Source organism: Mastigoproctus giganteus, chromosome 3 (assembly GCF_048544385.1).
Source record: "Mastigoproctus giganteus isolate SK-2022 chromosome 3, ASM4854438v1, whole genome shotgun sequence".
Taxonomy (NCBI): domain Eukaryota; kingdom Metazoa; phylum Arthropoda; class Arachnida; order Uropygi; family Thelyphonidae; genus Mastigoproctus; species Mastigoproctus giganteus.
In genome coordinates, this window is record NC_143577.1 from 189683835 (window position 1) to 189699564 (window position 15730).

Consider the following 15730-nt stretch of genomic DNA (forward strand, 5'->3'; position numbering starts at 1 on the left):
ATCTTGCATGTTTGGACTCGCATTTCCGCAACTATCATCGAGCACTTATTTCATAATGCACATTATGTAAATAATAATATTTATATTTTGAATTTTGGTCAAATTCAGCAGAAAATAAGTATCAAATAAATGTTTCTAGAACCGTTTTCCTAGATTTACTAGAAAAAAAATAGTTTTCTCAAGTGCTAAATGCTTTGTTTCCTATTTATTTCAGAAATGAAGTTGACTATCATAAAAAGAACCTGGATCCAAATAATGTAGGCAGTTACGTCGAAGGATATCTGATTGAAATGGCGAAGAGAAGAGACGACCCCAACAGCTCTTTTACAGGTAAATCACCATTAGCAGATATAATCTCTATATTTATGTTTAAACACCGAGAAAGAATAAATGCGGACGTAATTCTCCTGCCTATTGAGTTTTGATTTTGGGAAACAGATGATAGACTAAATTCAAGGAATCTTTATGGTTCAGTGTGCTCTGCAGCTGATGTTTGCTTTACTCGAAGCTTCTGTGGTAGAAAGAGTGCTCAGTGCCTTTCCATTTGTGGTTTGCGAAAGCAAAAATATTCGGATGACACTAAGTTGTAAAGAATTGCTCTAAAAATCTTCGACAAGACATTTGTTTTAAATATTTGTGCACCTTTACGGTGGAAAGCATTAATTTTGGGGATAAAAACTTCTCGCTTTGAAAGATATATAGAATTTTTGTACAAATAGTTTTGAAGCATTGTTCATATAAACAGCCTACTGCATAGGTCGCCCCATTCACAAGATCTCAATCTAATTGAGCATCTGTCGGATGAGATGGAATGGGACGACCTCTTGGGATTCGCAATCATCAAATTTTCTGCAAAAATTGAAGAAGCACGTTCAACATAGACGAGCATCCATTTGGCACGCTGTAGAAACCCTTATTGCGTTCATGCCACTGAGAATCCATGCTGTTCTAATAACTGAAGGAGATCTAATCGCTATTAGGTAGGTGGGCCAATAAAGTGGTCACCCAATGCATTTTCCTGTTTTTTCTCTTACGTTCTGTATATCGGTCTTCTTTCAACCAGGAAAATAAATCAAACTGTTCAGAATATAACTTTGAAAACTTAACACGTATTGTATGTTCTGAATACGAAATTTATTTATTTACACACATTATAACAATTCGGGTATTTCTTTGCAATTTAAACAGCAATTGTTATGTAACTATGTACACTTTATATACTTCACTTAGGAAAACAATATAAGAAAATCACTTTTCAAAGAATGCCATCTATACAAGTTTGGTTTAGGTGACATTATATATATATATATATATATATATATATATATATATATATATATATATATATATATATATATATATACATACATCTTTTTTTTTCACCCAGAAACGACGCTCGCAGGAAATGTGTCAGCATTTTTTGGAGCAGGGACCGATACTACATCCACAACGGTTACCTGGAGCATGTTAATAATGGCAACATATACTGATATTCAGCGACGTGTCCAAGCAGAAATAGATGAAATCGTTGGTAAAGAAAGGATGCCATCATGGGATGACCGCCTTCGCCTTCCCTACACTCAAGCCACACTACTCGAAGTTTCCAGATGGCAAACAATTGTGCCACTGAATTTGCAAAGGGCGTAAGTACTGGTTTTTCAAATCTATGATTATTTAATATATGGTGATTATTTTGCATAAAGAACGAGACGAGACTACGCATAACACTCACTACTGAACGAAATGGAAAAGAAACGCCTCTCCACATACATCCAGCAGGCCTGGCAGGCATCAACTAAAGGAGAAATTACCAGGAAACTTATACCCAACATACAAGTGGTTTACCTCAACTATCCTCCTTGAATCTCCCCGGTTCTTCATACCTCCTATCTGCTTACTGGACATGGGGCAATAAGGGATAAACTACAAGGCTTCGGACTCACCGACACCCTTCTGTGCTACTGTGGCCAGCGTAACAATGTACAACTGCTGCCTGTACGAAGATCTCCGCTGCCGACTTATGACGCACTTCCACCTGTCACTGCAAGACCAGGAACATCTCGTCCTAATCGAAGAGGACATCTACAAAGCATTTACCCAGTTCGCCCAGCACCTTTTCACAAGACATGTCATACCCACAGCCACAACTGCAATAATAACCGATCAATCCTGCATCACTGGACTCTGGCAAACCACCAGCGAACAGCAAGCCTCTCCCTGCCTACAAATCGTCCCCGATCTCAAACCTCAACAGAAACAACCTCACAGACTTACACCATGGACAGGAGTCAACCCTTAGCACGTACAAAAATCCTGGATAAGACATCCCATGAATGAATATCCACAAATCCTGGACGGGACACCATCCCATGAAAGACCTCCCATCAACCCTGGATGGGACATCAATCATCGACGGGACGTTAACCAAAGAAATACTGTCCTAAAGTTCTGGACGGGACACCATCCCATGATGACTTCTTCAGCTCGCTATATGCCTCTTGGCGATCTGAGCTGGGTGCCCTTGCTTGGCTCACTTTCACTCCTTTTCCCTGGTGGTGGTGGGGGCGGAGGAGACTGCATCTACGTCTCCTCCCCTCGCCGCCGCTCCTCTTTCTCCTCCCCGTGGGGCATTTGGGATGCCTTCTCTATTGTCCTTATATTTCTGACTTTTCCCCTAGCCTTCAGTCTCTCTCTCCCCCACTCTGCCTTCACACAAGCGTACGTCCCACACAGTGGAAATTAGAAATATCCAAATTCAAATCGCTCACGACCCTTTCGGCCTAGCAAAATTCTAACGTAATTCTCCCCTTTTATATATTTTTTTAGGTCCTATCCACTGAAATCTCGGGAAAGTAGGTGGTAGGGCCTGCCAGAGTACCATTTAAAATACTGGTGTACCTGGTTCGCCTCCACGGGGCCTAGTGTGCGCAACGGTGGGCCTAATAGGGGTCCAAGCTAAATGACCAGATGAACAACGCTACACGAAACTACACATGTACAAAATCCATACACCTTTAAACCTTTGGCATTGACAGTGTCCTGTTTTACACCGACAATGTATACTACGCGGAGATGGGGGAACCCCTGGTGCAGTTTGTCCCTAAACACGCTTTACACTTTAGTGAACGGGTTAGTATCGTTTCACCGATGCCAGTTATCGACTTCGGTAGTTCACTACGAACAAAATATGGTGCAAAGGCACTAATCTGTTCACTAATAGTTATTGAATGAAGTGTAATTTGGGTGGAGAGAGTATTTATTAGTAGCAGTTAAGTTTCCGTGTTTTCTTTAGATTTTCTCTTTCGATTTGATATAATTTCTTAATGATTTTTTATTAAGAAATCTGTTTTACGTTACTGTTGTTCAAAGGGACACTTCATGAAAGGCTGCACTCAGAATTTCAGCCCAACCAGTAATCACTTCGCATGATTTAAATTTCAAGAGGAAGCGCTTTTGGTATCTTTTTTCATCCCCAACACAAAACGGAAAGTACTCATTTCGCCTAGGCTAAATTTTTGAATTATGTAGGCTCTTCCATCAGAGAGTGAATAGTAACAAGATGTTGGTCCATAATCTCGCCCGTTAAATAAATTTCTGTGAGATAATTTCTAAGCAAATACAGTATATAAAACAGTTTTATATGTATTTTATAGTGTTAGTTTACTAAATTTCTGTTCATATTTTTTAATGTCGATTTTTATTACAAAACTTACTGCAATACGTTTCACTATTGCGGGTAGTTTCGTATGCCTCAAAAATTGGGAACATTTCTTCAAGACTTCCTCCGTAAATGTGTTCTTTATTTAAGGTGCCTTGAAAATTGCTACAATTATTTAAATTAAAAATAGAACATCTGAGCGTACCGCAGTACATCACTGAAAAGACATTTCATCATAAAAGATTTCAGTGCGAGGGCACATCACTTCTCGATATAGTCACCTATCACACTCAAACTTTGGTCTCACCAGGCCACGAGTGAAGTCATATCTCTATCGTAAAATTCAGACATTCTGATTGAACCAATTTTAAAAGGACTGCTTAAATTCATCGCCATCACCAAATCGGTTTTCCTGCCAGATATCCTTTCAAAGGCTGCGACAAATGAAATTACCTGGCATCCTTGCCACTTTAAGTCTGCAGCATATTGTACCAAAAACAGACCTATTTCTTAACTTTGTCCACACAGAAATTGCTGAATTATTTATGAGGGATTTGTCCATTTTCATGCAGAAATCTCCACAAATTTGCTCACGTTTCTTTTCTTTTCTTTTCTTCACGCTACAGGATGCTAGACATATTTTTTGACATTAAGTAACTATGAAAACGGAGTATGTGTTTGTATTGCACAACGTTTCACTAACAAGGAAGACATGGTTTCTTGCCATTTTTATTTATTTAAAGCAGTTCATGATATCCCACAGGGAATATGTCGTACATTACCAGTAGGGTTTCTTTTTTAAAATAAAGTTCACTGAGACGGTTACATTATTAAATTACCTCAGCGCTACAGGTTTAGATAATAATACATAATGTACAATATATTAAGCATACATAAACAGATGTAATATTAATTTCAATTAAAAGGAAAATATATATGTGTGCTTAGTAGTAGATGGAACTCCTTGTGCTCAATGTCAATCTGGTAGGTACTAGGCAGGAATATACATACGCGATGTATTAACTCAGTCTGGAGGCTTCATCTGAAAAAGACATTGAGCTTCTTGAAAGGGTCCGACAAAGGGCAAGTCGCATGATGAGATCGGTAAAAGAGCGACCTTATGAGGAAACACTTCGATTGTGTTGGCTACAGAGTTTGGCAACTAGTCACCTTAGACGGATTGAGGTTAATAAGGCTCCGAGAGGATTATTAAAATTAATGAAAGCGGAATTTTCACTGTTATAAAGAATTACCCAGAAACTGGGGGTTTTCTTCCAGCAAAACAGGCAAATCGACCAGAGAATTAACGCAATTTACAGACATAACATATACTGAGTGATCACTGAATTATGACCACATACTTATTATTTCGTAGGTCCTCCTTTTGCCCTCAGTACAGCAGCTATCCGCCGTTTGCATTGATTCAACAAGATGTCGGAAGCGTTCTGGAGGTATGGCCAACCACGCTGTGTGTGATGGGGTCAGTAATGCACGTATGGAGATGATTGGTGCATCCAGACGCCTGATATGCCTTCCCATAGTGTCCCACAAGTGCTCCATGAAATTGATATCGGAGGAGTTCGGAGGCAAATCGATATGCTGGACGTCAGAACTGTGTTCCTCAAACCATTCCTGCACAACGAGTGTCCGATGGCTCGCCGCATTGTCATTTTGGAAGACACCATCGCCATTCGGGAAAAAAGTGTAACATAGCGGAATGTACACTATCAGCAAGCAGTTGACGAAAGCGGAGACCACTGAAACGTTGTTCCACATGCACCAGGGGTACAAGTTCCTGCCAGTGAAAGATGCTCCACACCATAGAACAGCCTCCACGGGCCTGCACTTTTGATACCATGCATGATGGATCAAGGGCCTTATGTTGTTGACGCCAAATCCGTACACGACCATCCAAGGTGTGGAGTAAATAACGTGACTCATCCGACCAGCACACCTTACATTCTTCTAATGTCCAATTTGCATGCGCATTGCACCAGGCAAGTTTTTTACGCCGATGAACCTTGGTTAGGAGAGGATGCCGCAGGAATTGTCTGCTGGTATAGCCCATACGTGGGACGGGTGATCATGCCAGATATTGTTCCGGGTTCGCCCATCTTGTATACGGTAGTCAACTCTTCAACAGTGCTGAGCCTGTTCGCATGTACGAGTCGTCGGACCCGGTGCTCACCTCTAACATCAACCTTTCGCTGACCTTTGCAATTTTGCCGTGGAGTCGTTGTTTGACCATTTTGACGCCAGTCCTGGTACACTTTAACTACGGCAGCTCTCGAATACTCCACCAGTTCAGTCGTTCGTAAATCGAGGCTTCAGCTCGTCGAGCACCCACAATCTGTCCTTTATCAAAATTGGATAAATCCTTCCTTTTACCCATCACGCTCGGATTTTTGCTACTTACTAAACCACTGACACCTTATCTATGCTACATAGGTAGACTAACTCACGCATTCTCGCACCTCACGTGGTCAACGGGTCGCATTCAGTTTTCATAGGGGTGGTCATAATTCAGTGATCACTCAGTGTATAAACGTGTATATGTTAGAAATTACGGGTGGCCCTAATATAATAATTTAAAATTTGTTAAAAAGAATTCCAAAACTAGGGCCATAATTAAAATTACAGTTAAACAGGTTTAGATTATATTGTAGAAAGTTTTCTTTTAGCCAGCGAGTTGTTGATTACTTTTTTTTTTGTTAGTTCTTTGCGCATCGGCTTCTGTGGCCATAATGCACCTCCCAAAATTTTTGCATTTTACTCTGATCCAAGCCCGAGGCGGGATTCGAGCCCCGCGACCTTTGGGTTACCAGGCAGGCACTTTACCCACCTGGCTAGCCCAGTCGGCTGTTGATTACTGGAGCAAGTTGTCTTCGCAGGCCGGTGAGGCTCAGAGTTTGAATGAATTCAAAGGTCAACTGGATAGTTACCTACGTGAGGAGGGAAGCGCTTAATTTGCATTTTCTTATTTGTTTGTTTTTGTTATTTTTTCCCGGTGCATCAAAAGCCTGCGACTTCCTTGAACTGTAGGGCCAATACCAGTAATAATACTAATTTATAATTATTATTAATATCCTTTTATTTCCACATCAGTGGACATCCCTGGAACAGCCTGGTTCGGCTAGAAGGGTGTACATTATGCAAATTCCAGTTGATTACATTCATTGGAATTGCAAGAGATTAAAACAAATTGCAAATATAACAAGGTAAAAATCAATGCATAAAATAATAAACAAAGAATAAATAAATAACAAACAATAAACACGGTGGTGAATCCAGGAAAGCCCTTTGCAAGGATTCTTTTCACATAGCGCTTATTGTTCATGTTTATAGAGTTCTTTCGCTATGTCCTGTCTATAGCACTTCGAGTTGCAGAAAGATAAGGCATCAATTCCCAGGGAGTTATACATTCCGAACGTATTTGCCGGGTGAACACTGACCTAAGCTATTGCACATTTTGCAGACAAAATTGTAGACAGTGTTGAAATGCACCGGGTTCTTTGTTAGGTCCGCGGGTTTGCAGAAACATCCAAGATATCAGGGGAATCGTTGCAAATATCATTGGTTTAATGTGATCAGCAGTAACTACCATAGATATTTCTATGTGACAAAAATTAGTATATTTCATTTTAAACTCAACATAACCCTTAAACAGAGGACAATTAATGGTTACTTTATGTTGCGTTCAGTTTACATGGCCGACCGGGCTAGCCGAGTGGGTAAAGTACCTGCCCGGCAACCCAAAGGTCGCGGGTTCGATTCCGCCTCGGGCTTGGATCAAAGTACTGCAAAAACCTTGGGAGGTGCAATATGGCCACAGAAGCCGATGCGCCAACAACTACCAAATCAAAAAAAAAAAAAAAAAAATCAGTTTACATGACTTGAGTAATCCAAAGAACATTCTATTATTTATGATATAATCTGCTTATGTTAATTTCAGATCCACAAAAAATAACAGTAAACTTGAAACTATATGTATAGAGCATGATATTTCGGAATAAACATCCCCAAAGAAAGCCATATGTACAGTAAAAATGTGATAACTCCTTACTAAATCTGATTTCTGACGTTTAAAATTCTGTTTTATATCGCACCATTCCCCAACGTTTTGATATAACTTTAATCAAAGCGATTATGATTTGACAATTAAACACATTTATTGAGGTAATGTAACATTATGCAATAGAAAGCACATATCTTGCACTACTTTTCCACATAGTCACCGAGTTGGTGTAAACACTTCTCGGAACGTGCTCCTAAACGTTCGATTCCTTGGTGATAGAAATACACTCCTTGGTCATTCGGCCACCATCGAACTGCTGTTTGCACCTGCTCATCGTTTGCAATTCGTTGTCACTCTAGATATTCTGTCAGCATGCCGAAGATATGATAGTCACAAGGCAAAATATTGGGACTGTACGGCGGATGTTGCCATACCTCCCATTCAAACCTTTGCAGCAAGTGCCCTGTTGTGCGTTCATTGTGTGGCGTTGTCCTGAACGAGAACAACACATTTGCTTAACTTTCCAGGCCGTTTCATGGCTGTTCGCAAAGACCACAACGTTTGGCAGTATGAGCATTGATTGTTGTTCGTGTGTCGTTTCGCCCACAATAAATGTACTGCTCCGCGTACATCGAACTTGGAGGAACATTATAGATGACGTGCCATTATGAACGCGTGCTCCTTCACAACTGTTACCGCTACGTAAACTAAAGTCACCTACCAGGGCGCGCACGATATGAACTCCATTCCACGCAGGCGCCACATTTGTTGCCCAATCATACCAAGAGATGGCGGCAGGTGTAATTTCTTTTTTTAAAGACCCCTCATAGAAGGTCGCGTTACCCCCACTGAATATCTTTCTGTCGTTTCGTACAAACTAAAATGCTTCATTTTTACACATATTACGAGGCATTTCTTCAAGACGATAACGGAACTATCCACCATGCAAAAATTGTATCTGAATGGTTCGAGAAACATTTCCACGATTTTCATCTATCCAGGCCAATTAATTCTCCAGATATGTATCCAAGTGAGAATTTCTGGATATGCTGGAATGATTACTTCGGCTTAACAGTTCTCTACCCACCACAATACAGCATTTGGCAAATATCCTGATCTAATGAATATATTATCCACCAGAATATCTTATCCATTATGTGGCTGAAGGAGCCAGATTCCCTGAGACACCTAGTTGAATTCATACCATGAAGTGTATGTTGTAATTCAGTTAAAAGGTGGCCTAATATATATTGAATAAAAATTTTTAATATTTCGGCCAGTAATTGCATTTTATAATTTAATCACATATTTAAATTTTGTAAATTAAATTTAAATCATCATGGTGTGAGGGTTGTTAATTTAATTTTAATTAATATCAATAATAGCAACTGAATGCAGTTCCTGTAAAGAAGATTTGCAGGAAACGATTTGTAAAAGTTTACTTATTACTATTTCAGTCTTTTTGTTTATAACGAATAGGTTTCAAACATAACAATTTTCTGTTGCTTTTTTATAGAACATCAGGAGAGACAACCTTCGGAAATTATATCCTTCCCAAAGGAACTATGATCATTGCCAACTTTTGGGCTGTGCATCATGATCCTAAATACTGGAAGGATCCAGAAAAGTTCGTTCCAGAGAGATTTTTATCTTCCGATGGCAAAAGTATTATAAAACCAGAATATCTTATCCCGTTTTCGACAGGTAAGGCAAGGCAAGGGCTTAATCCTTCTTGATTTAAAGTATTGTAATTCTGAAAAGGCACATTAAACATTGGGAACAGTATTCAACATCACACGAATAAGTTAGAATCCCTTTACGACCTTACAATCCTTAATAATGGTTTCTGCATTAAATAGTGAACAAAATTAATTTTTACAGTTAGTCTTTAAAATGATGTGCTGGTTTGTCGTCATTGATGAATATTCTCTGCCTAATAACAAATTTTTATTCCTAGAATAAAAAAGTGTAAAAATCTTAATAGCAATTTTAAAATTTTTCAAATAATATTTCATATCATAATACCAATTAAATAATCAACTATAAGAATAAATATACTTTTAAAATATCTTTGCTGGTTATAGTATTGTTAAAATTAGCGTGCTGCAGTTACGTTGTCCCTTGCTAAAGTGTTTAGGTGGCATATTATTTATATTATAAATCATAGTTACAATTTAAAGATTTTTGCCATTACTTAAAAAAGGCATATTTGAATTATTTCAATCATTTAAAGAGCATAGGTAAATAATTTAATTATTTTATTTTCAAGGCAAACGGTCGTGTCCTGGAGAAAAAATGGGAATGGTTTCTACATTTCTGTATTTTACAACAATTCTACAAAATTTTGAAGTGAAACTACCTGAGGGAGCTACGGCGGATTTTGAAGGAAATCTTGCAATATCTTTGCTGCCAAAACCTCAAAAACTGTACTTTATAAAGAGAAAATGAAGTCTATAGAAATAAAAGAACAACACCATGAAAACTACGAATATTGTAGTTTTTTGTTTTTTAATTTTGATGTTTATTTAGTAACTTGCATTTATGCATGTATTTAGTATTTGCATGTATTTAGTATCTTGCGTAATTCATGTATATCAGCGATCATCATTAATTGAATAAATGAAAAAATACTGCCCATAAAAAAATCATGAACTTATAATAATAAACTTAGCGGTAAGATACATGAGAATATGTTGAAATAAAAATATAGATAACAACGTATCTGTTGTAAAAATAACCACTCCTGATTATACTTCATAGAACTAGAACATAATCAACAAAAGATTTTAGCTCAGGAAGAGCAGTCTTTATAAACAAACGTTCAGGAACAAAAACACCAACTATGTGAAGATTAATTAGTTTTATAGCATAAAAAATACCGGATGCTGTAATAACTAACAGTCTAATAGTGGCCGCAGAAATTGTATCACCCTCTTAAATATTAATATTTCTTTAATAACTTAATAACAGCTAAAATTATGTCATCTCAAGACACTTATTTCATCCTGTAAAACTAGTGATATTGCGTCATCATTCTTTAATATTAGGACGGTATTGCATTGTATTGTAGGCGCATTATAGCCAAAGCCGCTTATGTGCCATCAAATCACCACCACCACCACAACAACAAGCATCATGTTGTTTATAAAAGCATTCACCTGCTGCTATTTGTTTTCACTTCTTATTTAGCAAATGTATGGCATATGTTTAGTTAACTCCAAGGAAGAAAAGTGCAATTATCACTTTTGGGAGGGAGAGCTTATCTAGTTGACATGTATTTGAAAAAGTTGATTCTAACCATTCTACTGTGTCAAAGTTACCTAAAGAAGAAATGTGAGACCAAAGATGTCAAAAGTAAATCTGGAACTAGACTGAAACGAAAAAAGTATGAGGCTCAGGACAGGGTTTTGAAGCGTCTATGCCTCCGTGATCATCATGAAAGTTCAACATACCTAAAATCCATTTGGAACTGTCTAGTCAAGACTTGTGTTCATTGGTGTGAAATCATATCGACCTCGTAAGGGCCTTCTTACGAGGTCGATACGATTGGCAAAAGCTATGAATTAAACTACTTTCACTAAAGAACATGCTAATTGCAGAATTCAATAATGAGAATCTATATATTCCCTGCTGAAAGCGATAAATTTGAACGTCATCAAAATGATGTTCAAATATATCGCTACAACGTACCATAAAATAAGCTGCATGGATACTGATAATTAGTTTTATACTATTTCAGTCCCCAGTCCCAAAGACATAAGATCCGTCACTGATCAGAAAGGTCTTCTTTACGATTTTCAGGAAAGGTAGCGAATTGAATTCTCTGACAGTCGGAAAAGAATGTAACACCTAGCACAGAAACCAAAACTGTTATTTGGGCCACCCGATAACCAACTCATCTACCCATGTCTAATATCGAAGTCTGTCCATGAATTGCGCACGTTCTCTGGTCCAGTTACCTCTTTTGCTGGATGAAAACAAATTTATCCCAATGCAAATGTGTCCCGAATTTAAAAACGGGGGTCGAAAGGTGACACAAGTAATTGCAGACCTGTTAGCTTAACTTCTGTTCCGGAGAAAATAATGGGGTTACTGGTTAAAGAAGCACTGCTGGATCATCTAGAAAAAAAAACTGCAGTTATAGTTCAGACACAGCATGGGTTTCTTAAGGGGAAGTCTTTTCTGACCAATTTGATTGGCTACAATGATGTGGTCACGAAGGAACTGGATGCAAAAATAATTTTTATATCATATACTGTACTTGGATTTCAGGAAAGCTTTTGATACTGTTTCACATAGAAGAATACCTTACAAATTGGACCAGTATGGTATTTAGGACAAGTTGCTACAATGGATAAAAGGGCGGTTGAGTGTGAGAAGACAGAGTAGTAATCAATGGACACTGCTCTTCGTGTACTAATGTTATTAGCGGTGTCCGCAGGGGTCTGGGTTGGGCCCATTGTTGTTTTCTATATTTGTCAATGATATTAATGAAGGTATATCAGGCTTAATGTTGAAGTTTGCAGACGATACGAAGGTTGGTAGGGTTGTTAATGACAGTAAAGATGGTACGCTACTGCAACAGGATCTGGAAAAGTTGGGCAGATGAGCTGAGAAGTGGCAACTGAAGTTTAACATTGACAAATGCAAAGTGCTGCATACGAGTAGCAGTAACCGCAGAGTAACATACTAACTGTGCGATACTACACTCAGGGTAGTGAGAATGAAAAAGACCTGGGAAAAAGACATTGTGCAGTCAGATATGAAGTTTTATGAGTAGTGCAAACAGGCTACACGCTCATGGGGTCTTGTCAGTGATATATAGGAATTTCTCTAGCATGGATAAGGAGATGATTATTCCCTGGTATAAGTCACGCTACACCTTAAGTACTGCATACAGGTCTGGAGGCCTTATTTTAGGAAAGATATAGGGCTGCAGGAACAAGTACAGAGAAGGGCAACGAGATAAGAGAGTGGAACAAGAGGTTGCTGTTGCCAAGAAAGGCTTAAATTCTGCAAATTTCAGAGTCTGGAAACTAGTAACTTGCGAGGTGATCTGATTGAGGTGTATAAGGCCTTGACTGGTTTGAACAAGCTCAATGTTGATGGGATTGTTCCTCTTGCTCAGATTTTGCACCTGAGGGGGCATAAATTCAAACTGAGGAAAGACTTGTAGAATAGAAGTGCGGAAATTTGCCGCAAACAAACGTTGAAAACAAAGGTTGTCTTCCCACTCTGTGTTGGTCTGGAGATTATAGTTGTAAACGGGTGGTTCATCATTGTGCAACTGGTCACGTGCAAGTCTGGACCCCATATTTATGTGTTCCCGTGCTTGTACTGGTGCGAGAGGCAGGACTATCAATGGTAAAGATAGAAGGTGTTGTCTCCAGAAAAAAGATGCATTGTCCCCATTTTGAAAAAAAAAAATTGTGAGAATTTAACTCAAAAAAATTTTTTTTTTTTTGGAAACATTGTTTTTGTTACCTTTCAAAAGAACCCTTCGTGACAACACGAACGGGTTGTGTGCAATCCCGACCTGTAAGCGTGCCCGTCACTTCGTGATGGTGGGAGGGTGCCGCGATCCCCCCACGTCATCATGAACGTGACGGTCGGGGGAGAGGATGGGGAGGTACGTGCTCAGGCACCCTTGCCAACATCCAAAAAAAAGGAGACGCCACCAGGGAAGTCACTGAAGTCTGCTTAGTGTCAAAAACATGGGGATTTTCTAATGTTGACAATTTGATGTCTAGGTGGTTAGCTTTCACTAGGTGTCTTGGAAATATCCATATGGGTAAGTGCATGTGTTGTCTCCCCATGTGTTTAGCGAAAGTAAATCCAAACTTTTTTGTTACTGAGGACTCAAGGATACGAGAAGTGCATTTGTCTCTCCAGGCAGAAAATGGTACTTCGATGGAAACATCAACATGCTGGCCTTTTGCTGCAGCTGTCATAACGTTCGGGTTGACTACCTTCACGTTATTGGCATTGAGGGTCATGCCCTTGCATTTGATCACCGTTTTCGGTGATCAAATGCAAGGGCGTGATCGACAATATGATCTCCAGATAATTCATCTGAGTTGGAATGACCAACGGGTGGACTTTCGTCGCCTGGTTTTTGGGTGAACACTATACTATCCATGTTACAATATAAAAGGCAATGGCATAGAGGGGCCATAGCCTTTTAGAGCTTCATCGAGCCATAGGAAGCGACGGAAGAGCCAATGACTGCATTCCCTCGTCAGTAGGGTTCCTCCATTCCCTCGATCAGAGTGAATGCAACTTGCATTATTTCCTCTGACACTAACGTGGCCTCATGTTAGGAAAGCTCTGCAATGCTTTCCTAAATGTTACATACTTTTGTACTCGCCCTATTGTTTCTCATTATGAGCCTCCCCTACAAAGAATTCAAACGAAGATTACCAAGAGCTCGTTTAGTGGGGTTTGCCTTTATTTCATGCTTGTCTATAGCGGTACCTTCTTTACTTTTAAAATCGGAGATGCACATGTCGGGTTGAACCCCCTCGGTCTAGCCCGATGCCTCCTGTTTCATTTTTAAGGTGTCTATAATGACCAAATAACAACTTATGACTGTTTGAAATGCCAAACTTCATAGATGTCATTAATTTTATAACAGCTCTCAACTGCCAGGTAAAACTCAGGCATGCACCAGATCCCTGAAAAGCTTCGATCCTTGTGATTACAAGTGGGCGACATCTGCTTGGTACAAGAACCGCATAGTGGAAACACTAGCTTGCCATTGGAGGTTATTGGGAGGATGGGTAAGAACTGCTTCTTGGGCACTGCCACCTTTGCATTGATGACACCAAAGTATGCATTGTGACTATAATCAAAGTCGCTAAGAATGACTTTAGGGTGACCACGAAGAAATACGGCATATTTGCAAATGACGGATACAATGATCAGAAATCCACATACTGAATCCCCTTGTTATCCACCACCTAGTGGTAAAGTTTAAAACAATCAACTCTACCACCTCTGAGAGCACTATGCGGAGAAATCAATTTGTGCGTTATGAACGCTGCAACAAAATCTTTCATGGCTGTGTCATTTTTCTGTTGGCTGTCAATTTGGCATTCCCATATGGAAACCACTTCATATCCATGAGACTTAATGAAGGCCTTGCGGTCCATGGTTTCAGGGTATAGGGATCCCATCAGTTTGTTTCTTTGTGTCTGTATAGTGTTAGGCCAAAAACACTTCTTGCATCCGTGATAGTAGCATCCGTAAAACTCATAGGCAGTGCTACCACAAGCCCCATCTAATAAAAAAGGACCTACTCTAACTTCCCAACTCTGTGTTTGTGCGTATTGAATTTTAATGTTGTTCTGTTGTTCCAGCCATGAAAGCCAAGCCAACATTTTCTTACTCTGTGTGTTACTCCCTATGTATCCACGAGGTGGCAGGATAGCCATTGTGTTTGGTTCTAAAAAGCTTATGGCAAAGATTGCACCAGTGTTAGTGATGTCTTGACAGACAGGATCAACTTGCGAAACTGCTATGAAGAGAGAACGAATCTCACAACACCCTTACGTCATCTAAGGCATAAGTTATATTGGAGCACCCTGACAGCATCAGAGTATTTTCTAAAGGCCAACGAATTTTCAAACTCGTTTTGATGTATCGTTTAACGACGTCTATGCATATTTTATAAGAACTATAGAACCATATACCAGCGTTCAAATTTTTCTGCAAAGTGCTTGAAAGAGGGGGTAAAAACAGAGTTCAACGAGTACGGTTTATTCAGTATAGTAAGTTTGATAATCGATGACCTTAATAGTGCCTACACATTGAAATCTACAACGTATATATTCAGATAAAAAGCTTTGGATCTTATGTAAGTGATTGTGTTAATTTTAAAACATTTTTGTGATTTACAGGTAGATCTGTAAAATTTTATCAATAAAAAAAATTCTATCTGTATATTGTGTCTGTCAATTTCTTAGCTACTAGAAAATTAACTTTGTAATTTTTGTCCATTAATCAATAGCCTTGAACTTGGGAAGCTACTTTAGAAATGTAAAAAGCATTATATTTCA

The 15730-nt window shown here is 39.0% G+C and overlaps 1 protein-coding gene across 1 annotated transcript in view; it reads left to right on the forward strand.

Moving 5' to 3' along the window:
• Positions 1-15730, forward strand: part of LOC150088497 (cytochrome P450 2C6-like) — an 87757-nt gene that overhangs the window by 46862 nt on the left and 25165 nt on the right. The window contains exons 6-9 of the mRNA XM_090370192.1: positions 215-330; positions 1388-1643; positions 9190-9377; positions 9943-10099. Of these exons, the coding sequence (XP_090226318.1) occupies positions 215-330; positions 1388-1643; positions 9190-9377; positions 9943-10099 (717 nt within the window). The remainder of the gene's footprint in view (positions 1-214; positions 331-1387; positions 1644-9189; positions 9378-9942; positions 10100-15730) is intronic.